This window comes from Corticium candelabrum, chromosome 6, assembly GCF_963422355.1.
Source record: "Corticium candelabrum chromosome 6, ooCorCand1.1, whole genome shotgun sequence".
Lineage (NCBI taxonomy): Eukaryota > Metazoa > Porifera > Homoscleromorpha > Homosclerophorida > Plakinidae > Corticium > Corticium candelabrum.
The window spans coordinates 1651544-1676910 of record NC_085090.1 but is presented as its reverse complement, the minus strand read 5'-3'; the positions used below and the strand labels follow the sequence as shown (position 1 = coordinate 1676910).

General features: G+C 41.0%; 1 protein-coding gene across 1 annotated transcript in view; it reads right to left on the bottom strand.

Moving 5' to 3' along the window:
* Positions 1-25089, bottom strand: part of LOC134181538 (centromere/kinetochore protein zw10 homolog) — a 56815-nt gene extending 31726 nt beyond the window's left edge. The window contains exons 1-12 of the mRNA XM_062648813.1: positions 24993-25089; positions 21579-21642; positions 21329-21430; positions 21091-21170; positions 20949-21012; positions 20548-20605; positions 13384-13502; positions 13140-13319; positions 8084-8157; positions 7936-8020; positions 6863-7055; positions 4486-4567 (exon numbers count right to left, since the gene is read on the bottom strand). Of these exons, the coding sequence (XP_062504797.1) occupies positions 4486-4567; positions 6863-7055; positions 7936-8020; positions 8084-8157; positions 13140-13319; positions 13384-13502; positions 20548-20605; positions 20949-21012; positions 21091-21170; positions 21329-21430; positions 21579-21642; positions 24993-25043 (1152 nt within the window). The 5' untranslated portion in view covers positions 25044-25089. The remainder of the gene's footprint in view (positions 1-4485; positions 4568-6862; positions 7056-7935; positions 8021-8083; positions 8158-13139; positions 13320-13383; positions 13503-20547; positions 20606-20948; positions 21013-21090; positions 21171-21328; positions 21431-21578; positions 21643-24992) is intronic.
* Between the last annotated feature and the right edge of the window lie 278 nt (positions 25090-25367).

Here is a 25367-nt window from a genome sequence, read left to right as displayed (position 1 = left end):
AAACCACTGACGGCAAGAAGACAGATCTTCATCTTCGCATTCAGATTCGACATTTTCGACATATCCGGAGCAGTCATCCGTAAATGCATTAATTTGTTTGCAGTGGGTGGAGCTTACTACACTAGGAAGCAGAGAGAAAGTACATGGGCGTTGCATACCACAGAAACATCGCTTGTTCTCAGCTACAAAAGCAAAGATAACAAAGTAACAAATAGCAATCAATTTGTCTTCATGAGATCTACTCATACAAGTTAAGTTCATTTTGTTAGACTTCCCCTTTAGCATATCCGAGGACAAAAATTGATCCAAATAGTTCAATTTCTTTTTTTCTTACTTTTGCTGTGTACCCATCCATCTGACTTGTCATCTCTACTACACCCTGACTCTACAAATAAGCTAAAAAAGACACCAGTGTACAAGTTCTGTTCTATTTTGAATTATAAACACTAACAGGCCTCTCAACTTTTACAATTTCGTCGTGAGACTAGCGATTTATCAGAGTGTCTCACAATCTCACGATTTGCACCCAATTCTCACGATTGCCAGTCCTTTCTCCTGACAAGCCTACCATGAGACACTCTGACAGTCACTTTGCGCAGACCCATTAGCTCCATCCTTCTGGACATAGCAGATTCTTTGAATTAGGCTCTATATACGGCTCTGCTTGCTTCCATCTGAGGTATCCGGGGTATCTACCTGCAGTAACAGTAACATTCGGAAGTTCGAGGCAAAGCCTTGGCCTACAGAAATGCCAACACGTAAACTGTTAACCACGCCTACTTTGGGCACGTTTAATGGGCGTGGTTGATTAAAAAAAACAGCCATGATTCGATGATGGATCTATACGTAGCCTCAAACTTCCAGACCAGAGAGCGCCATTCTCAAGGTACATCTGATAAGTCTCGTGCCTCCAAAGACAATCTCCACAAAATCATGCGAGCATTGTGTACCCACAATCTGACTGAGAGTAGCTCATGGAGGTTGGTTACAGCTCTACTCAAAATCAGTCCTCTGCTAAAAGTTGTTCTTCTAACTACTGTATTTCCACGCTTTTAATTAACGGCATGCCATTAAAGGGGGTTTACCAAAATTAGCATCAAACCGATCTGATACCCTATACTTGCATGCCAGGGTAGACTGAGGTATGCCTATACAGACTGAGGTATACGTGTCCTAGGAATTCCAGACACGTGCAACCTCGTAATGCTCATCTGCGCATGTTTGATGATGGCAAAAGTTGACGCGACTACAAATGGTAGAAAATCGTATACAATTCAGAAAAAGAGTAAAGTTTTAATGAGATTGGCAACTTTGGAAAGTAATTTCTCAAAGATGGTGAAAGAATGTGGGATGCCGAGAAGCTGCGTGCAAGACTGGATAAAAGGTATAGCGACACTTGCTAAACCCCGCAATTAACTGGCATGCCTTTAAAAGCGCGCAAGTATGGTATGTTTTCCAAATGTTCTAAACTTTTCGGAGACCAGCAGCCAACGCATTCCACAATCAATGGGAAAAACATTCCGCCACAGTTGTAAACTGAAGTTTTATATAGTTTGTTCTTTGCTTGTTCTGCCACTTCTGCTGCTACGCCTGCACGCCCAGTCGCTTCATTAATGAGAGAAGAGTGTAGAGGATTCCAAACTGAAACAATATAATATCCGGATCTACCAATCATGAAATCAGGGTGATAAATGTCTCCTGGTCTGCTGGTATCGTCAAACAAACACGGCGAGTGTCGGAGTTGTCAATATGTAAAGTGTGGAAAACAACATTGCATAAGGTATCATTGCGTCTTATTCTAGTGCTTCCCTGACAGCAACATAAAAGGTGGTTGCCAAATTCATCCAGTACTGTACTTGTCTACAGATACATCTGATGCTTTGGTTGTGACAGAAACATGGTACTGTAATTCCAAGCCATAAACGTAGGGCAACCATCATCTCTTGTGGTCACAAGGCGAGGCCCAATTTCAGATTAGGAACTGCCCGCAACCATGAACCAGCATGTGAGGCTGAGATAGAATTCAAGAGAGCAGAATCACGTAAGCTATAAGTTGCCTTAATTGATGACTGAAGGCAGTAGTCTAATGAAACTTGAAATTGCCATTGGCTAGCGTGAAATGGATACATTATTATACTGCTGCCAGAAGGTAGCTGTCTCATCAAAGTATCCCTTGCTTGGCTTCACCAGGAAAAGTCAAAGCTAGCTGATCAAGTAGTTCTTCACATAATGATCTTGTGGTGTTACAACTGCTAACAAAAGCAGCTGCCACATAATGAGGTTCCTTCCGTAGACCAAAACTCGCAAGTCGAATTGGTAATGTGGCCTGTTTCCAGATTTCATCAAAAATAGAAGAATGCATCAGCATCTCCAAAGAAAGTTGCATTCCGGTATCGAAACAAAGTAATTGGTTGTCTGCCTTACCTTGTAGAACTGTGCACAACAAGTGATTGAATTTACAAACCCCCCAAACAACTTCATAACAGAAGTAGGTCTATTTGAGGATTTTGTAAGTCTTGCAAAGATGTCGGCATTGGAGAACTTTGTATACTCTCTGGCCAAAGAATGCATTCGTACCATAAACTGGAGTGCCAAGAATGTCAACTGTGCATGTTTGATGGAAACTCCTCAAATGACTGATCACCGCTGGGCCAGAAAACCTCGCATTTATTCAAATTGAGTTGAAGACCAAGAGACGGACAGGATCCTTAACTTAGATCTGTTCCACAAATGAAGCCACATTGGAGCGCAAACCGAAAAAGGTGCCATCATCAAGGTACCAAAGTTGTAAATGTAGATTTGGAAAAGGATCTATGTTTCTAATAGATCGGTCACCACGAACAAAACAAAAGTGGGCCCAACAAGTCACCTTGCTGCACTCCACCGTGTGAATAAATTGTGTGATCTCCAAGACAAAAGCTCTCCTTGACAATGGTAACACCACTGGACCCATGCAAACCACGACTGAAATTCCTGATGAATACAGTGTAGAAACGATGATAACTGCAGTTGTTAAAGGCATTCACCATGTCTATTTTCAGGCAGCACACAGATTAGCCTCAAACTTCCAGACCAGAGATAGTGTGAAGCGTGTGAACTCTAGTCTGAACCAAAACAATACTAAATTGATTTCGGAAGTACTTATCAAAAAGCAATGCTAAATGGTAGTCTAACAGCGTGGGATCGTTTTACCTAGTCCAATAATGAAGTTCAACATTCTCCTCGCTTGACTTGAGCTTGGTGAAGTCTCTCCGATGTAGGTGTAGTTGCAGTCTCGACATGGTATTTGGTACACGGTGTCTATTTGTTGCATTGATGGAATTGGATCTTTTGGATGGCTTATTATTGATACAATGGTATATTAGTATTTACAAACTAGGTTGACATTTAAGCGTTTCCATAGACGGCGAATATTTTCTGTCATACCAGGAATGTACGAAAGTTGTAACATTTGCTGTGTTTCTTTTTCATTTTGTCTATTGGATGTTTCTTCTGTTTGTCTAATTGTTGTTCTATAAATCTCCTTGGATATCCGTTGTTGGTAAACGTTCTTCTGATATATGTTTTTCTTCATCTGTTGATGTGGTGCAGATTGTGTCAGCTCTTGATGATTCCAGCTTTGACAGAGTAGGTGTGTGCAGATTTGTAATGGAGATATTTGTTGATGTGAGTTGGTTATTTAAGTTTAAGACGTATACACAAACACAGTGGCAGCACATTGCTGGAAACAAGGACATCAAATGAACTAGAAAAGTGCAAAAACTCACTACAGAAGGAGGATACCATCAAAGAAGAGTAAAAGAGACTATATAGATCTGGAAAAAGGCATAGTATGAATCAGGATACTGGACTTAATGTAGTTAATTAACGATTGGTGGTCACATTTTGTGACGTAACAGGAAAACATATTTAAAAACCAGACAACAACAAACAGTAGTCAATTACTGTTATAGCTGATTGAAAACGGCCTTCGGGTTGAAACATATCAGAATTACATTCTGTTTAACCATTTATAGTGGAATTTTCTCTCAAGATCTTTTCTTTCATGTTTCGACACTGTACGATGCCATATCACACACACACACACACACACACACACACACACACACACACACACACACACACACACACACACACACACACACACACACACACACACACACACACACACACACACTCACGCACTCATGCACGCACGCACGCACACACTCACGCACTCACGCACACACGCACGCATGCATGCACACACGCACGCACGCACGCACGCGTGCACACACACACACACACGCACGCATGCATGCACGCATGCACGCACGCATGCACGCATGCACACACACACGCACGCACGCACACACACACACACACACACACACACACACACACACACACACACACACACACACACATTAATGAATACAACAATCCAACCAATATTGATTAAACAATTGGGTAAATTTCCAAACAAACATGCAAAGAATATATTACCAGAATTTTCTTGTGATAGGATGGTGCAACTGCACGAAACAGTTCAAACATGTCTCTCACAGCAAAGAATAACTGAACACCACTGTAACAAAATAGACAAAGTCACCACACATAAAAGTAATACCAATACAAACTTAATAATTGCAGTAGTAGCTACACAAATTGAATGCATCTCTTCATCCATGATTAGAAGTCCTGTTATTATATAATATACTAAAGACACACCAAAAAACCACCAGACTAATGTAAAATATCAGGAAAAATTAGCAGGCAAGCAGGGGCTCTTTTCTTTTTATATTAATACTAACTACACCTGACCTCTCAGTACATTTATACTTAATGCTTAAACAAACAATCTCATGTAAACCACTGATAACCCCAATTCAACAGAGTAAGAAACTGCAAACCAAAATAAATTTAACATGTACACAAGAAATGATGAACTATTCCACACAAATAATAAAAAATCCGCAGTTTTCACCTAAAGAGGGAACGTAAGGGGGAGCACTTCACTCCATCAACTGGACTTACAGTTCAACCGTTCATGCAACTGTCATGTCGAAACAGTCTGTGTGTACTAAGCCAAATGTTTGCATGCCATTTTTTCTAACGCAGACATGCAACAAAATTTCATCTGGTTGTTTGGGTTTTTGCGTGTTATGGCAAAAAGTATCACCAATATGAACCTTGACTTTGAAAGAGCTGTGTCTCATTGGCCATCGATAAGAAACAGAGAAAATAAGTTGAAGAAACATGATCATCTGTAGACTAGCGTCGCAACATATAGTTTCTTGAATTCAATAAGATAATGATTGGTAATTGACAATTATCACATGCTCCCTTTTGAGGTAATGTCTGGGGCAAACCCTAAAGCACCACAGATGCAGATCTCGCTGTGCATAAAATAAAAAGCAGTTTGAACTCACATGGCAGATGCTAGCTACATTGCACATCCAGTACATTGACTTATGCAACCGCCAGCCTGTGGTTTATTTAGTTCATAGTGTGTGGTGTCACCATAAGTAATGGAGAGATATTGACATGACCTTTACGCCACAAAGGGGTTTTCAAGGTCAGCAAAATCCCGAGAATAAAGCACTACTTTACAATTCTGCCATATTTCATATCAAAAAATACAGCTTCATACTTATGAAAGCATTACTTCCACTTAGTTTCGCTGCACATCATCCTCACCTCAGCATCTTGTTTGACAAAACAGTGGAGATGGCAACTTTTCTACAGTTTTACACCACTTACTTGATCACCAAATCCAACTTCCGCAAGACTCCACAAAGACTGCAGTCCACACAAACACAAAATCATTCCATCTTCAGAGCGCGTGTCCTCACACATAGGTACAAAGAAGGCAATGTACATATTGCCAAATTGTTCATGCACAAGTACAAACCAACAAGCAGTCTGCCAACATCCAGGTGTGTTATCCAATCCACAATTTTCAGTTCCTTAGGCCAAACCAACTAAATTTCTTGATGCTCGGACCTTTTGACATGAAAACTTGACCAAGCAGACCAAAACAAAAATAACAATATGACTACGTAGCATTTTGTTGTCCTGCCTTAATAAACAACAATTCAGTTATTGAATTTTAAACTGCTCTAGCGATTCAATTTGTGTTCTAAAAATGAGAAAACAGCATAGAACATCAAGTCCAAAAAGGAAGGCTCAATCTTCAAATGCAGACAAGTCGATGACAGCAGTCTGACACACAAATAAGCAGTGGCAGTAGCCATGTGCTTGAGAGCAAAGAAATGACGATAGGAAAGAGCAGTTCCAAAAGAGACAAGAGGGATGTCCACTATGAAAAAAGTTGGAAAAATGCAAAAGCAGACACTGAAGAAAAAGCTGTGAAAGAGCCAGTGGAATGCAGAAACAGACACAGAAACAGATGTCCTTAAGAGACAAGCAGAATGCAGAAGACAACACGTGAACACATGCTGTTTGCACCTGCACAGTCGCCAATTTGCCCACACAATACGAAGCTTTCGACAGAAAGTAACCGTGCATGTGCACATCAAAATTCCATTTTTCTGGTCAAGTTAAAACTGGACAGGCAAATCCAAGTATCAAGAAATTTAGTTGGCCTAGCCTTTAATAGTAAAAATTGGCTTGTGAACACACAAAATCATACATGCACACACCTTTTGACATCATAAACAATGTCATTATAACACTCATGACAAGTGTTTTGCCTATCTTCTTAAACTGCATCCCTGCCCAATATTTCTCATTACTCATAAATAGCCAATATTGCCAGACTTCCACATTCTTGATAACTGGTAATGTAATATTATCCGATTGTACTTAAAAGTTAGAACACAAAAGCTACGTGCTCTAGAGTCAACATTAATTCTCACACCATTGACTTGATTCTGTTGCTTCAATCAATGTCTTGTATGCAAGATCCACCAACTCTTTGACATTTTTACTGACATGGCAAGCTGGAAAATGATGAGTTGTTTGCTGTAAAACGCTGCTACTAAATCCAACTGTTCTTTCATGCACAGCTTCCTTGTCTACGTCTAAAGGCTTATCCAGCAACAAAAGCCCACCTGAATACAACAGCAAAATCGTCAAACATGACAAAAATAGTTTGATAATTATCAGCTAGATCTAGTGAATAAATCTTCATGGCAAAGAAAAAGTACTGTACTGAAAGTGTTGATTTATTTGATCATATTAAAAGTTACTTAGACCACAAAAACCAGTCCTTATCTAGTCAGTTGGTGATTTCAAGTAACATATGACAATCTGCCAGTGCATGTAAATAGCCAAAAATGACAACTTGTAAGATGTGTTAGCTTTAAACAGATTTGTCATTACACACTCTTATATTATAGTCACCGGTAAGCATCTTGCTTGCAATCAGCAAATGAAAGCAAAAAATGTTAGCCTGATCTTTCCTACTACATCATACACAAGAAGCCACAAGTCAGCAATGATGTTAAAGAGAAGTATCGTTTCATCACAAACTCCCATTTAATGCTGTTCTTTACCAATACACACAAACCTTCTTCACATGTCATTGATTTATTCTGTGAAATTACTGGGGAAGTAGTCAACATTTATTCAGCAAATTGACCTTCATCATCAGCTGTCCACACCACAGATATACAAATCAAAATGCAAAGTGAACTGAATTTTCTATGCATGTCTAGAAATGCTTCTCCTTAACAAACACTAGACAGTAGTGCTCTCTTTCTGTATCTGCTTATGAAACCAGTAATTGTATCGATTGTGCTGTATCTCTTAATTGAACAACCTTTTAGACTTGGCCTACAAACTATATACGTGCACATGCTAGTGCACACACAAACAAACAAACAAACAAACAAACAAACAAAAGTTACAAATCTAATGATGCTTGGACTAGCCAAGTACATGTCCACCTACAAGAAGCACAAAACATTTCATCAGCAGGGAGCAGCCCACCTCTTTCTTTGGTGTCATCGATTAGCAGTGTAGTGTGCATATCAGTCAAAAGAATTCTCCTTGCTTCAACCAGTAAATCTTGACACTGAATACAATATTGACACTAAATACATCAACCGTATAATCACAAACTTCTTCGAAGCCATACCTTCTGGTTAGCAAAGTGAACATTAACATCCTTAGCATATTGTGTCAACGCATCAACATCGTCACCAATATATCCTACATTACAAAAGTTACTGAAACAGTGTAAGAAGACACAAAAATAGATATAAATATAAGCAAAATTTTCACATGCCAACAGACGCAACAATACAATAAAATCCGAAGAGACAAGAATTCAAGGCATACGCAAAAGCCATTCCATGTGGAAATGTAGACAAGAAATGCATAGCTAGTTCAGCAGATAGTTTCTGCAACACTGCAATTGCAGAAAGAAGCTAGACATAATGTACCCATGTCTCAACATTCCAGTATGACGAATGTGAGAAACCTTCTGTCAAGTTCACAAACTAAGTTAACAATGCCTTCTGTCTCATCAACATCAACTAGCCTAAGCTATAGTTTTGTAGCTTCATTAAAGGAAGCAAAAAGTCCGGGCAAGCAGGTATATACCCAGCCATGCCCATTTCAAACACTTTCATCAGAAACCACACCCTCAATTTCAGCAAAATTTCTGACCGACTGTGATTTTACTCTTACGTTACCAGAAACAAACAAAAAAATTGATGCAGCCCTACAATAAAGTTTTGTGAAAAATAATGTAACATCAAAAGCCAACACGCACTTTGTGCGAAACAATGGCAGGACATGGACAGGTAAACCTAAAGTCTGTCCATGCTGACTTCTCACTCAGTAAATTCTGAATAGCTTTTGACAGCAAGGTCCTACTCTCTGTTCGCATCCACTGTGTATTTACAAAATCGCTATAACTCCTGTGTCCTTCGTCGGTAAGCAACAATCTTGGCATCATTCGAAAGCGCAAGAGCTCAGATTTCTAGTAGACGCTAAAGATAGCATGTAAATAAGACACACCCAGGAGGATAAGGTTTTTGCATATCAAAGACCATTGTTCTATTAGAACATTATGGTTACGATATGATTACAGATAAGTGGTCATGTAAGCAGATGCCATGTCAATTACTTCATTACTATTGATTACTCTAGTGCAAAGCTTCATGCATTCAGCAACGCTTGGTCGTGTTCGTCTGGGCTTGGCTGGTCAATGTAACATCACTATCAACTTCCGTCACTTCGTAGTCGTCATCTATCTCATTTGTGATGTTATAGCTCTCCACAATGTCTTTCCTGCATTCCATTTATCTAGAAATTTTCTTCTTTTTTTTCTACGTGTTTTGCAGGTATTGTAAGTCACAGTAAAACACGTCTGTGTCAGTAACAGTAAATCCGAAGTCAGAGTAAACAAGCTATTGATGTCATAATCACTTAGTAGGTCACAGGCAATTAGTTAAGTGTTTCTAAACCAACACAGGTGCTTCATTACGCAGTTCCAGATTCATAGTGAACGCGAACAGAGAGTAGAGACACACTAAACACTTCAATTTAAAGCTCATGGTCATGCCATTCTTTGGGTGTGCATTGCAGATGAACTTCCGCCAACCTTGTTATGCAAATTGTTTAGGTAGCTACTCTAACCAATAGACAGACTTCAATTAAAAGGCAAACCTACCCTTTATGCTAATTACTAATTGCTCATTGGATAAACGCTGGGAACATCTGCCCATGCAAGAACCACACAAAATTCCGAGGGGGGCAGGGGGAGTCAGAGTGGACAAATTTTAGTGCAAATATCTGCAAAGTTGTGCATGATCAGTCAAACCCTCCTGAAAACTATTTGTGGAGGAACTTAGAGGAATATTTCACACGTCCCAGTCATCTAAATGAGAAAGTAAAGACGAATGAAAAAATAGAAAGTAAAAATAAAGATGAATACGCTGCAGCTGTTGGTCAAATCTACAAAATATCTTCAAAAATAACTAGAATTTCAAAAAAAACAGTAATCACTGCTACGACTTATGGCTAAGTTTGACATTGACAGATAAACACACATTGAGTCAAAACTTACGGTCCTTTATGCTGCATGTGTTTGCAAGTTTCCAGATATGTACCTACTAATTAGTAGGTGTGCCTATGACCGAGAAGTCCCAAAGTGGGGAATTCGAACAATTCTAGCAAACCACTCTTATCGCCTCCAAATCACAACTAATATGGAAAACTTTCCACATGCAAAAGTACGACTGCCAGACAATATGCAATTTCCATTATTTGAAAAACACAAATGAGATTTAGTGATCAGTACATGGCAAAGCATTGTTTGTCTAACCAAACAAGAAATTACACCGGTTAGCAAATGTCAGGCCATAAGAATTCAGGTCACCTTGACGTCACAGTGCGGTTGGTTTGTTGAATTTAAATTGATAAAATGTTTAGAGTCAATACAACAACGTACTCTACAGCCAACTGAACATAAACATTTACATGTTGTAATAAGCTCTTTGCAAGATAAAGTCAATAGAATGAGAAAGCTAACTATGCACTAAATGATTTACTATTCAACATATGCACATCTACATCTGCAAAACATTACATTTTCTTTCTGATACAGCTTCTAGTGTAAATAGTAGCCTAACATTACCAGAATTCAACACCGTGTCATGCATCTGGTAGCACCAGTGTGACACTGGCCACATTCATACTATTTAAGTACAATATTATATACCGGAAACCAAGAAATTTTTGGTGGCGATCTATTTTTGGTAATTTCGGTATGACATACGAGGTACCCAAAATAAATCTCTACCTAAATGTTGTGTAAGCAGCCAGCAGCAATGTCCGGAAGCATGGTATTGTCATATACGGGACTTTATGCCCTAACTTGGTGAAAAGTGCCTCGAGGCTGCTTGCAGTTCATGCAAGTCAGTGTACCTTGCAATACTTGGACGCAGTTCAGAGCCGTACAGCTGATACTGTAAATGAATTCTTTTGCTGTTGTTTGCGGCGGTCTCACACACAGAAGCATCAATCTCTGCATTTGCCAAGGCACGTGCCGCCACGTCAATTTCTGTCTCCTCAACGTTGGGGTCTGAAAAGTGAGCAGTTTTTGGTATTAGTAACTCACCTGCTGTACACACCATCTGTGCTGAGCACAATTGCGTAATGTCTACTTGCTGCCAACTACTAAGTACCATCTAGATATTCCTGTGCATCCACACAAGAGTTTCAAGATTTCAACGACGTCAACGTACTGAAAATTGATCGCTACCAAAACGGAATATTCAGGAGGTACTGAAATGTTTATACTACCGAAAATTTCTTGGTTTACAGTAACGAAGTCAAATGTCAGATAATGGCAACACAGCTGCATCTGCTCTCTCCTACTTGCACAATATCCTCTTATCATCGCCATGCAACTCAAGGTTCTGCCCATGTGGGTTAGCGTGAGACAGGCACAACTATCCCAACCCATCTAGGCTGTTGCCTAACCCATGCTAAATAAATATTATGTAACCATTTCAAATTCAGCATCTTTAGTCTTTACTTCCTACGAAAAATGGTAGATAAACAGGCGGGCAACAATCTCATTACTCAATGGTACTTCTCCCAGCTTCTTAGAACTTTTCCAATTATTCTAAACTCTCAGCTAGCTACACGGCATATCTGGTTAGCACATGATTGCTAAATATGAATTTATGTTGATATCTACAAGCTTTACGTGTCATGTACTCATGATGTCACTTTTCAATTACTTCTGTGTCAAAGACAATGTCAAGAAACCTCAACTGAATGACTGTCCTACTAAAATGAGGAACACTTCAGGGATTAATAACTGTAGAGGACAGTTCTCCACCACTCTGGCTCTAATGTCATCATAGGAAAGCACTGTAGGTAGCAATTCAAGTAACCAATCAAGGCAGGAACAACCTTAATACAAAGTGGCTTGTCAGACCATAAAGCATAGCTCAGATACAATCACAAATGCTAAGGGGTCATTCAAATTATCAACAATTTCACGATGGTACAAAGCACATGTTACAGGAGAGGGGAGTTATGGCCTCTATACGCTTACAACAACATCAACCATCCATAAAGAGCCCAGCTGTGTCTACTACAACTTTCTCAATGTTTTGTCTTTGTCCACTTGAATGACCAGAAACCTCGAGTTGACCTCATTTGAGCGAGTTGACTTGAATGAAGAAAGAACTGTATCACTGCAGAAGCGTTGAAGACCACACCACACGTCAACACTGTAACAGATGAAACCGTGGTCAAGCTATTGAATTATGCACCAAAAATATTGCGTACACTCTTGACGAGAGGGGGGCTTCAGAAAAGTGTGTGCTTTGTACACTCGTAAAATTGTCAATAATTTTGAATGACCCCTGTAGCTAAGGCATGCTGTGTTATTATCTCAGAAGCATACCATCTCTGAAGCATACCAACAAGAAAGAAATGATTCAAGTAGGATACCTATAGTCAAGAACCGTGCAGACACACAACTTTAGGAATTGTTCAGTGTGAAGTCACGTGTCTCCTAAAGAGTCTTTGGCCCTTAATGGAAATCCTTGGCAGAACTCTGGCAACTCTTCAGAAATTAAACTAAATATCTCTTCTCAAACTATAAATGTCTCCACACGAAGTCTGTTTAGTTGATGCAAAAATGTCATCACAAAACATACAAGTAAAACATTTCGCTGTCTGTTGCCCATGAGACTATGGACAATGGCAAGAAGATGCATATATGCCAAAAACTGACAAACATGACTGTCAACTGCTGGAAACTGATCAACAGAGCAATGCCAGATGTTCAGCCTGACATTTAGATGTTTGTGCCATTAACCTTACCTAATTTACAAATCTGTTGTTACAGTACGCATATCCAGACACATAATCTCTTAATGAGTTAATAAGTGCAAACATGTTTGATATACAGAAACCTTTCCTGACATCTGTTTCCACTCTGTAACATCCTTACTAGAAGAATAACAATTGGGAAACTTTCAGTTTCAAATGACACCAATTGTTGCCATGAGCTTAGAATACAGGAGTAGGCCAAGTCAACTAAATACATTGCTTATCATCCAGATATATTTTCAAAACTGGAACAGATTAATTTTATTTATTTTTATTTAGTACGTTATTATTACGTATTTATAATGTTATGTATGAGTATGAATTGTAAATACCTGTGTGGATTTGGCTACAAAAGTTGAAACAACATGCGCCAGCTTTACACAGTGACCCATCACGCTTTCTTGCTGTCTGGTTTGTGATGCAGAACTTCTTGTATTGCCCAAGCAAACTTATGACATCCACAACAGAGGTCCGTGGGCTTACTCTTACCAGCCCCTTCTTAGCACTGCTGACTCAAGTTTCCACGCAGGATGTCCAGAAATGATCCAGTAGTGGGACTTTCAGAATCAACCACACCATTATTGTAGTCCGTGAAGATATCTACAACAATGGCCTGCTCTGGAATGATGCACCCATACTGACAGCAGCATCGAATCTGAAGCATGACAAAAGGTATGACTCGTTTGGTATTCCACCTGTAGCACATGTTACCATGCTACCGTATTTTTGCACATTTAGCTGCATGCCGGTATATCAGGGATTACCAGAAACTTGCTTGTCAGACTCTGGTAACAACCCCGACGTGCCAGTATAGCGTGAGGAAGTGCCGGAAATGGTAAGGGGGCAACTACACATGCGTGGTAATTCTACTGCACAAGCGCCATAATTCGATTCATTGACCTAGAGAATACAGCTTCCACGAAGCCTAGTTAGAAAAGAGATAAGTCGAACAGCCAGAACGCATCGAGAATGGATCTTCACAGTGTGGCAGAAGATCAGACACAATCGAAAAAGCTAGCGGTACTATGCAAGTACAACGAGCACGGTGAAAACAAAAACAAAGTTGCCAGGGAATGTGGAGTGTCTCGTCAGTGCATACAAGATTAAGTTCAAACAAGAAGAGGAACACACAGAACTGACAGATAAGGAATAGAGGAAGATAATGAAGAGGAAGGAGGATGAAGACAGAGAAAATCAAACATTGTATCGGGTTGATTATATACTACATATAGATGAAAAAGCTAGTATACATCTTAGTAATTATTTATGTTAGTTCAATCAATATCTAAGAATGGATGCAGCATAGATCTATGGGTCCAGTCTATTGGAAGGTTGGTCATATCACCTCTCTTTCTCCAGCATGCCGGTATACCACGGGGTATACCGGCACCCTGGTAATCCCCAGCTTAGACCGGCATGCAGCTAAATGCAAAGAAATATGGTACCCCTCTAGCTACTGTAGGCAAAATTCTGCTTTGAGCATGTGCATAAATTAAAATATTCAGTGAACGACCTCCAAAATTGGGACAGACAAAGATGATAATCAATTTATTTAGTCGACTTAGCCTTATATTGCAGATTTTCAAACACAAAGGTCAACGTGAACAGAGAGCAATGAAAGGGTACCAGTAATTGCGGCTTCTATCTGTATAATGGCCATACATACTGTAGTTCAGTTGGATGTCTTAGCATAATCAGAATTCACCAGACAAAAGCAGTCGGGTAATGTCACATGACCAACTGTGATTTCAAACTCTGCAATCACTGTAACAATCTATCCACAACGATGTCAAGGATGAACCAGCACACAACAAACCAATGTAAAAGGGTCTTTAAAGGTACACTCCGGAGAGCTGCACAGTCTGTGCGCAGCATAGTGCGCAACCAAAATAGTAAAGTCCGGTGATCGAGGAAGTTTGCAAAAGTGTGTAGGAATGAGTGCCTTGTTACAATACCATCAACGACATCCATTGCCCATAATGTCAAAGAATCTCACAAACACAGATTCTTTTGAATGTTGCCGGATGGAAATAGATTACACAAAAAGAAGGTCAGTCTCCAGACGATCTGAAAGTAGCACGACGGTTTCGACCGTACTTGAAGAGACACAAACAACAGAGAGACCATTTCCTGGAACATGATTGTGTCAGTAAGACTCACTTGATCTGATGGCATGCAAAAAGGACACTTCAGTTGGTGGACAAAATTCTTGAAACAGCCCATCAGTTTTTAAGTTATGTAATGTTCTTAACGTACATCTGTCAGGTTTGCTCTGAGATAGCGCCCAGATACCCATTTCGGTTAGTATGGATTCCCCAATAGCGAGCAAAGGCGAAGCAGGTAGCCTATCGCATATCTCCGGAATGCTCCTTTAAAAGTCAACTTCTACTCCCATTGCTGGTATCTGGTAAACCTAAAGTTTCTTACACAATGGCTGTGAAAGGAGGTCAAACATGATCTGCTTTCAATGTCCAGGTCTCTGCCCAATCTAGCAATGCCTTAATAATCATTGCCTTGTATTGGTATTGAGAGGGTAGTGTTGAAGATAAACCCCTCAAATGACCAAAAAGTTTGAAGGTCTTGGAAATCATACTTTCTATATCTGTTACAGTGTTTTCATCTCTTACACATTGCACACACACAGCTGACAAGTGCACAACCATATGCTATTCTTACATCATCTTTCATCTAGGGTAACATGTCCCAGTTACAACTAAATTTCTCCATCCAAAGAAGGCCTATTAGTTAAAACGGAAAGCATTGTTGGGGCGACCCTCAGTGAGAACAGACACAAAACATAGTGATTTGTCATCGCGGAGAACATGCACGCATATAGGCAGTACGTGTTTTTCCAACAATATATTTTATGCATCCATGTACACAAGTTTGAACTTCCTGTACACACACCCCTTGTCTAGACCAGGTTTGGTTGTGTCAAAGGTGCTAAATAAACAGGTAGATGACTTATTCAAACTGATTTGTATTATACTTCAAATGCACCATTTCTTTTTGATGCCACGTTTACTTAAGGTGAAACCCTTTCATTTTATTCAATGATTGCTTTGGATAAATAAGACAATAACTATCCTTCGTAAAGTCATGTCTTCTTTCTAGACAGCCGTGATGGTCTAAGTACTTCTGAAGCAGGGTTTGCTTCCGGTACTTGTAATAGACTTTACAAACCAGAATGATCTGGTTGAGCACGACACATAAGTCACCGCCATGGCTTAGTGGTTAGCGACAATGGCTACCACTCCATGGTTTGAGGGTTCAAACCCCAGTGATGACAGTAAATTATGAAACTTGCCTGCCTTTTTCTCATGTTTCTCTAGCTTTAACCATGAGACTATGACTCGTTTCAGTCGTTGGGGAGTTTCTGTGGTCTGGCGAACAGTCTGTGATGATGACATTCAGTGCTTTCCTGGTGGTCATTGATATCCACTATGCATGCTGTATCGAATTCGCGGTCACTGTAATGCCTGCAATCTATATTGAATTGGCTAGTCATTGATCACCGTGTGGACTACACAGAAACATGTACCCTGCTGGACTCACCTGCCGGGTTGGTGGGTGCCCAGATGGGATAAAGACCCCACTTGCCCATTATGGAGGGGCATAACGGCACAGTTACCTGGTATACTCTGCTGCTTCACTAGTGTCCAAAGGCGGGGCTTAAAGACGACGAAGTCAGCCGATTCTCAAAACCCCGACATGGAGACAAAGGCTGAATACGGAGATACTCACACTTTGACGTGCGATCTCACTGTTGCTGGAGGTTAGAAAGGGTTCATCGGGCATTCGTATGTTACATGAACTCCAACTTCTCCGGCATCGGTTGGGCATTTCCTGTTCGGAGAGTTGTGAGGTCTCCATCAATCAATTGAAAATGGAACTTAAGTCCAAGGTCGAGCTGACCAGGAGGCTGGAGAAGAATCGTAGAAGACTTCGCCAGAACGGTTCGTTTCAACAAGATGCTGGATGGTTTTACAGAGAGTTGGGTAAGCAACGTATCCAGGTCACTTCCCCGCCATCCGAGTCTGAGATCGAGCAGTATTGGGGTAGTATCCTAGAAACTGAGGCACATCACAATGAGTCTGCCTTCTGGCTGAGACATCAAACCGATGGCAAGACGCACCGAAAGATGAGCAGCAGTGGTTACCTATCTCAGACAATGAGGTCATATCATGTCTCAAAAGGATGGGGAACTGGAAGTCTCCTGGTCCAGACAAGGTTTATGGTTTCTGGGTCAAGCGTATCACGTGTCTTCACACTGATCTGACTCGTAACTACAACCTGCTGGTTCAGAATCCAAACTCTGTACCCGAATGGTTGTCTCAACGAACAACCACTCTGATTCCTAAGAATGACAAGACTGACAAGGCCAAAAATTACCGGCCTATCACGTGTCTGTCTGTCTTCTATAAGACCCTCACCTCAGTCATCAGTCAGAAGATTGCAGGGCATTGGTTCAGAGAAACCTCATGGCTCCGGAGCAGAAGACTTGTCGACAGGAATCTTTTGGTGCAAAGGATCAGCTGTTGATCAACAAGCTGCTTACCGAAGACTGTAAGACCAGGCACAAGAGCTTGAGCATGGCTTGGGTGGACTACCAGAAAGGCTATGACAGCGTGCCACACGGTTGGTTGCTCCAATGCCTTCAGATGCATAAGATCAGTCCAGTCTTGTGCAAGTTCTTGTCATGTGTGATGAAGAGTTGGAGGACATCGATGGTACTTTCTTGCGGGACCAGTACGATCAAGACAAGGCTTATGCAGATCAGGAGGGGTATTTTCCAAGATGACTCACTTTCTCCACTTCTCTTCTCTATGGCTCTCAATCCTCTGAGTAAGGAGTTGAACCGGTTACGGCTACCGGATGACCACTGGGCATGGTAAGACTGCCAAACGTCAGCTCATCAGTCATCTCCTTTACATGGATGATCTGAAGCTGTATGGCAGAAACTTTAATCAGTTGGATGGGTTGTTGCACACGGTTCGTACCTTCTCTGATGACATCCAGATGAAGTTTGGTCTGGACAAGTGCGCTGTTGCACACTTTGTCAACGGCAGACTATCTGGACACAACTCTGGAGTGACGGTAAAAAAAACGGACACCCATCAACTGTCTGGAACCAGGTCAAGTCTACAAGTACTTGAGTGTAGATGAGAGTAACAGTATTCAGCACAGCATGATGCGGGAGAGACTCCGTCGTGAGTACTTTCGCAGAGTGAAGGTGGTTCTCCGGACCGAGTTGTATGATCGGAACATGATTCTAGCCATCAATGGGTTTGCACTAACGGTTCTCACTTACGGTTTTGGCATCATTCATGGGGTTCACGGACCTGCAGAGGCTCAATCGACGGACCAGAAAAGCTCCTCTCTATGCACGGTGTCCACCATCCTTCTGCAGATGTTGATCGACTGTACACTCCTTGCAGTGATGGGGGTAGGGGATTACAACAGATTGAGTCAACATATCAATCTTGTATTGTGAGGCTGAACTGCTACCGTGCTGACAGTTCTGATCCTTTCATACAGATGATACGGGAGTGTGACTCTGGAAAATCTTCACACTCGATCAGGTGTATGGCTTGTCGCTTTACTGCACAGCTGCGGAGGAGTCTTGCTTCCAACGACAAGTTGCAGAACTTACACAGGAATGCATCCATCTCAGTTAAATGTGGCTTCGAGCAAGCGCCTGAAACAGATGCAAGACATTACCGTATGTGTTGCAGTTCTCTTCGTGTGCGATCCTGGAGCGGGAAGCCTATGCACGGGCAGTATCGTCGTCTCACTGAGCACCGCCTGTGAACATAAAGAGACCTACGAATGGCTAAAGGCAGCAAATCTTCCTGCTGCAACTGAGGGACTGGTTGTTGCCGCTCAAGACCAAGCTCTTTGGACTCGGTACTATGGGCATCGTGATGTCAGTCCTACTTGCCGCATGTGCAGTGTAGGCCTGGAAACAGTCGACCACATTGTGGCAGGCTGCAGTGCTTTGGCACCGATGGACTACACTGATCGACACAATCAGGTGGCCTCCATCATTCACTGGGATGTTTGTCGTCATTTTGGGGTTCCAGCGGAGAGCAGATGGTACCGGCATCATCCTGATAGGCTTGTGGAGACGGATGACATTATTGTGATGTGGGATACCACCATCCCCACTGCCAGGAAGATCAAAGCCAATCGTCCAGACATCTGTCTCAGAAATAAGACGACAAACACTTGTCTTCTTATTGATATCAGCTGTCCTGCTGATGGCAACAATGGCAAGAAACATGCTGAGAAGTTGGCGAAGTACAGCGACTTGTGAGTGGAGATAAGCCGCATGTGTCATTGTCAAACACTGGTGGTTCCGGTGGTCTTGGGAGCTTTGGGCACAGCGCACGCAGGTATTGCACGGTGGCTGGACATTATTCCATGTCATCACAACCTGCAGCACTTACGGACAACAGTGCTTCTGGGATCTACTCGAATCCTTCGTAAAGTCATGTCTTCTTTCTAGACAGCTGTGATGGTCTAAGTACTTCTGAAGCAGGGTTTGCTTTCGGTACTTGTAATAGACTTTACAAACCAGACTGATCTGGTTGAGCACGACATAACTTAGTTAGCGACAATGGCTACCACTCCAAGGTTTGGGGGTTCAAACCCCAGTGGCGACAGTAAATTATGAAACTTGCCTGTCTTTTTTCTCATGTTTCTCTAGCTTTATCCATGAGATTATGACTCGTTTCAGTCGTTGGGGAGTTTCTGTGGCCTGGCGAACGGTCCATTGACGATGACGTTTAGTGCTTTACTGGTGGTCATTGATATCCACTAGGCATGCTGTATCGAGTTCACCATCACCGTAATGACTGCAATCTATATCAAATTGGCCAGTCATTGATCGCCATGTAGACTACACAGAAACATGTACCCTGCTGGGCTCACCTGTCGGGTTAGTGGGTGCCCGGATGGGGGTAGAGACCCCACTTGCCCATTAAGGAGAGGCATAACGATACACACACTAATAGCTTAGTGGTTAGAGTTCTGGTTCAATCCCGAGTGGCGACAGCAATATAATGAAACGAGTCTATTTGGCTATGTCTGTGAAATTAGACTTGTTTTCGTCGATGGGGAGTTTCTGCGATCTGGCATGGGGATTGTTGGCAATGAGGATCAGTGCTTTCCTGGTAGTCATTGATATCTACTGGGCGTGCTATTCAGAGCTGGTGAAATCCTCGTAGCGCATGCAATAAATATCGATAAGCTAGTTACTAGCACCATAATAGATTACATGGAAACATATACCTCTCTGGGACTTACTTGCCGGGGGTTGGTGGGCGCCCAGTTGAGGGTAAAGGCCCCACTTACCTCACTTAGAAGGTGATGACAACATAAAAAAGCCACTATAGCCTAGTGGTTAGAGTTCTGCTTCTCTGACCATGATGTCTTGGGTTCAATCACTGTTGGCGACAGCAATATATTGAAACGAGTCTGTTTGTTTTCACACTGTCTATTTGGCTAAGTCTGTGAGAGTAGACTTGTTTCCATCGATGAGGAGTTACTGTGATCTGGCTTGGGGATCATTGGCAATGAGGATCAGTGCTTTCCTGGTAGTCTGCTGGGGTAGTGCACGCAACCAATGATTGATAAGCCAGTTACTAGCGCCATATGGATTACATGAAAACATGTACCTCTCTGGGACTTACCTGCCGGGTTGGTGGGCACCCAGTTGAGGGTAAAGACCTCACTTACCCTACATAGAGGGTGATGACGACACAATATATTTTCTGTCGCACAAGCTTGTGTTGCACTAGTAGAATCACAACATTTAGTGTTATTATTAAACTGTCACTTGCATTTATGTGAAAGATCCCTTAGACACAAGACACTGTCTAAATGACAGAAAAATGAAGATGGAAAACAAAATAATGTAAGCTTTAGTAAATAATAAACTAAGATAGCAACAGTCAAATGCTCAAACATCTTAGTAGTCTTTTGGCTCCTAGCAACATACAACCTCACAAAAACATTTTCTACAATAACCAATTTCTATTAGGATTACAGTACTAGTAATAAATACCTTTCACCATCAACCAAAATGTATGTTAAGGCCTAAGCCTATTTAGATAACATAGACCTAAGTGACCCATTACCTAACTCAGCCAACTGACGTTCAAAGTCTGAAACACAGCTAATCACTTCCTGATACGACAACAACTGTAAGAAAGGAAACCAAACTACTTGAGTACAGCAGAATAAATACTATGCACAATGAAAACATTAAATTTATCTCACCTCACTACTTTGTTTAGGAATTGTGTGCACAAGACAATGACTAATGATTAAGTGTGACATATCACGCCACAGCTGATCACCTGCACATACAAATGAGCATAATGTTACACTCAGAAATCACATAAGCAAACAAACTAATGAGTAGACAAACAAGAACAGATAAACAAATGATCAGACAAATATGGATAAACATCAAAACAAGAACACATCATAGAGAGATATATAATCGCACATGTACCTAATTTCCTAATGGGTTCAGAGTCACCAGAAGTAGATGTAGGGTCAACAAGTGAATCCCGAACAACTTTCAAAATGGTCACCAGTTTACCACAAAGTACAGCTACAGAAGAAACTTTTTAAATACATCAACACATCATTCTCCTTATTCCAATCCATCACAAATGCATGGCAATACGTGCAATACAACTATGTAAAGCAAGACAGCAGTTTCTAAAGTTTAGCAGCACAATGCTTCACTATACATATACCTGGTGCTGCAGTCTTGCTGACAGTTTCACCTTGAGACACTTGAAAGTAAACAGCGGTTATCCCCTTCACAACAAACAAACATAAACATGTGTGAAACACTATGCTAATTGTCATTCCATGTCAAGTTTGATTAACTTACTTTGCATACTATAAGTGTCTATAATAGCTAACAAATCAGCTGCCATAACTATACTTTGAAACTCCAGAGGTTTATAACTACGAACTGTCAATAGGTACAGTTTCAGATCAACATGAGTGAATCCATTTCCAACAGCAAAGAATCTATCTGGATTCGCATCGCAGTTTGTGAGCCAGATTTCATCACCTGTGATTCACTTTCCCAGATGTGTCAGTTTGTTGATGGATCTCTAAAGTCTCGACCCAATTTACAAACATAACAATTTTGTGTCTGTGTTCGTCTTCTTTTATGCTTGTAAACAGCCAAAGTCTTTCATTCCTCACTAAAGCCATATTTGCCGCCACAAGTGGCGGTATATGTATAATGGTAATTAGGCTCTGGCTATGCAAGACTACATGCATAATATCTACTTGTTTCAAGAAGCAAGTTGATCAAGTGGCTGAGGCCCATTCCCATCTTCCAGATCTTGAAAATCCACAAGTGGAACTTCAGTTCTTGAGAAGTTGCCTGTTCATATGTAAAATTAACCATTTGCTACGTTCAGTGATACCTGGTATTACAAACAGCCCATTGTCTACTTTTGATGAAGGTCTATGACAATCACTTGGCCGATCACAAGATCTTCTGTTTCTGACTTTGCATGGTCACAAGTAGTGCTACCAAATTGGAAAAGGAAGTATGGGCATTAGGGAAGCTTTACCTACTTCACCTTCTGCTTTTCTCAGAAGCTGTAACTCAAATCGAAAGTTGGTTAACTGTCTACTGAAAAGCAATCCACATTCTTTGTCCACTTAGTTAAACCTTACCCGGGAAGAGGAAACATGAGTAATCGTACGGAACCTACTTTCTAAGAGAGAATCAACTTCTTTAGATTTGACGACAGCTACATGACACCAGATTCAAAGTCAACAGGATGACACTTCTTTCTCTAACCTACTAGATTCGGAGAGTCTCAGAGATAGACCCCGCCTGAAAACTATATCATTGCTGCAACGTGTTTTGCAGCAACCGTGAGAACGAATAATTTAATACAGCAAAAACACGTAAAGAAACTGCCTTTAGAATTTCAAACTGGAGTCAGTTCACAAACCAAGAGTCTCCACAAACCAGTGAATAGAAACTCCTCCTGCTGCGGTCACTTCTGATTCATGCTGAAGGTCTTTGTTGCATTCTGCATCTTCTGCAGCAGAGTCTGTGTTGATGGTAGCTTTGATGACATGTGATGGTTGTAGGCTATTGCACACAGTGACATCAAAATATCAAGGCTTTCCTTCCAGAAAATCGGGTTGATAGATGTCACCCTGTCAACTTGCATCAATGCTGGAACACCGCTGTCCCATTTCACAAGATTGCGCTCAGCTAATAGAGCATAGTAGATTATGTCACATGTATTGTGGTGTCTTATCCAAAGTGGACAATGCCCACAACTCAAAAGGTGATTCTCAAGAACCATCAGGAGTAGATGAATTAATAATTCTTTCTAAGCAAAAGTGTAAGGCAAAACGATAAGACTATATAACCTTGCAGTACTCTGCTGAAGGGTGATAACCTCAACAATCTAAATACATTGCTAAAGTTGCTCTTGCATGAGACTCTCTTATGACAGATGCAGCATGTGCTGTCTCAGCTATAATATGTGGCTTGCTGTTGCCATTACTCTTTCAATTACAAACCTAGCAAACTGGCAACTTTGCATTTCCTTAAATCTGAAGATCTGCTCATTGCTGGTAAGAACTCGTCTAATAAGTTGCCTACCACATGACTGAGATGCTTGGGTCCTTCAAGCAACACACACACACGCACACACGCACGCACGCACGCACACACACACACACACACACACACACACACACACACACACACACACACAATATCATAATCACATTACCATGGAGTACACCCTCAAGATACAAGTAAAAGGCAAAATATCAATAATTACCCAACGCTGAGTTCAGTTGCTTATGCAGTGTACTATTGCGAAATAGTCAAATGCTACTAAAAATTGAAGTCGCTGGCAATAAAATGGTAATTCTTCCTCACCAATTTGGCTAGCCGTTACAGTGCACCATGCACACCTTCCTCTGGATCAGATCTTGCAAGCTATACAGCGCGCTAAGAATGGCAATTAGCTCAATACATTGAAGCTCCAAGGACTAAAGGGCTGTCTATCTCGCATGCTCTGTTTATGCCATGCAAATAAATGGCACTCTTTGCATATGGCTTTCATAACCGTTGAACTAGAAATAATCATAGTGAAGATGACAGCCATGGTTCTGAAGACAACAGCCAAAGTAAACGGAAGCAGACCAATGGTAGAACCACAAGGAAGATGACAACAACGATGACTTCAGTGATGCTGAACGTTGACGACGCCGAGCATCAAAAGGCCAAACAAACTTCAAGACTTTGCTTTTGACAAAGCTTTCAAATTTGGTATATATAAAAAGCTAACAAGGATAGCACAAAATGTTAAGCCTGGTTTGTAGACTTCGTATTTCCAAAGACACGTTCCTTTGAGCATGACATGTGTCAGATTAGTACTACATTTGTTGTGACAATCTATAAAAGCTGCCTGTCTATCAGACCAGGTGACCAGGTTAAACTTGAATCAGTAGCTGTTGTCTTTAGATTGTTAGCTGTTTGATGTTTGGGCAATTGGGACTGAAATAAAGTGCTTGGCTACAAACAAACAAACAAACTCCTTTAGCTAAGTGGCTAATAATCAAAATTTCCAGCAGACAACTGTTCTGTTTGTATTTTTATACTTCTAATATACACTGGTACTCAAATTGACCCTATCCACGCTGGTGATAACCATATATGGTCAGGACAAACAAACACCAAAAATCTGATGAGAATGCTCACTCCGTTCCCTGCACATGTGTACGTACTTACCGTAGCAACAGCTGTCCAGCATTCGCCAGCTGACTAACCAATGTATGTAAGATTACCCTCCAGTTGTGCTGTACATCCAGTTTTACGAAGGTTCCCAGATAAGATGCAGCCCACTGTTTTCTTGACTAAAGAAAGTGTGGTGTATCAGTATCCATACCCCCAGCATCATGTACCAACAATACAATTGCTTGATAACAAATGCGCATCCAAGACGGCCGGATTCACTTCACTGAGTGCCTCTCATTGCAACAGTTACAATGGAATAGAACATTTACTCTAAAGGCATTTTGACAATTGCAGAATGTCTCATAACTGGATAATGTCTATTGTACAAATATACTTTCAAAGCTTCCATCTAGACAAGTAAGAAATTGCTTACCTGTTTAATTTTGAAAATAGGCTGAATACTAAAATGCAAAGAAACATACATCACACTTAAATAATAAACTCAATCAATCCTTACATTGATATTGTTCATGCAGTGACAATAACTATAAATATGTACCTACACTACAGTGTGTGATATAACAATCGGTCAACAGACATTCGCAACCAAATCATGGTCATACCCGACTATGTACTTACCAAATGGTTTGTGCATCTGTTCGGGTAGCAAAGGCAGTCATTTCGATGTCTAATAATGCAGATGGTTATGTGTCTTGTCCGAGTAGTGCGACACAACCAGTCGCGACTCTCAAGGGTTGGCATATTCTAAATGTAGCTTAATGCTGGGTAGGTTGGGTGTAGAAAATAT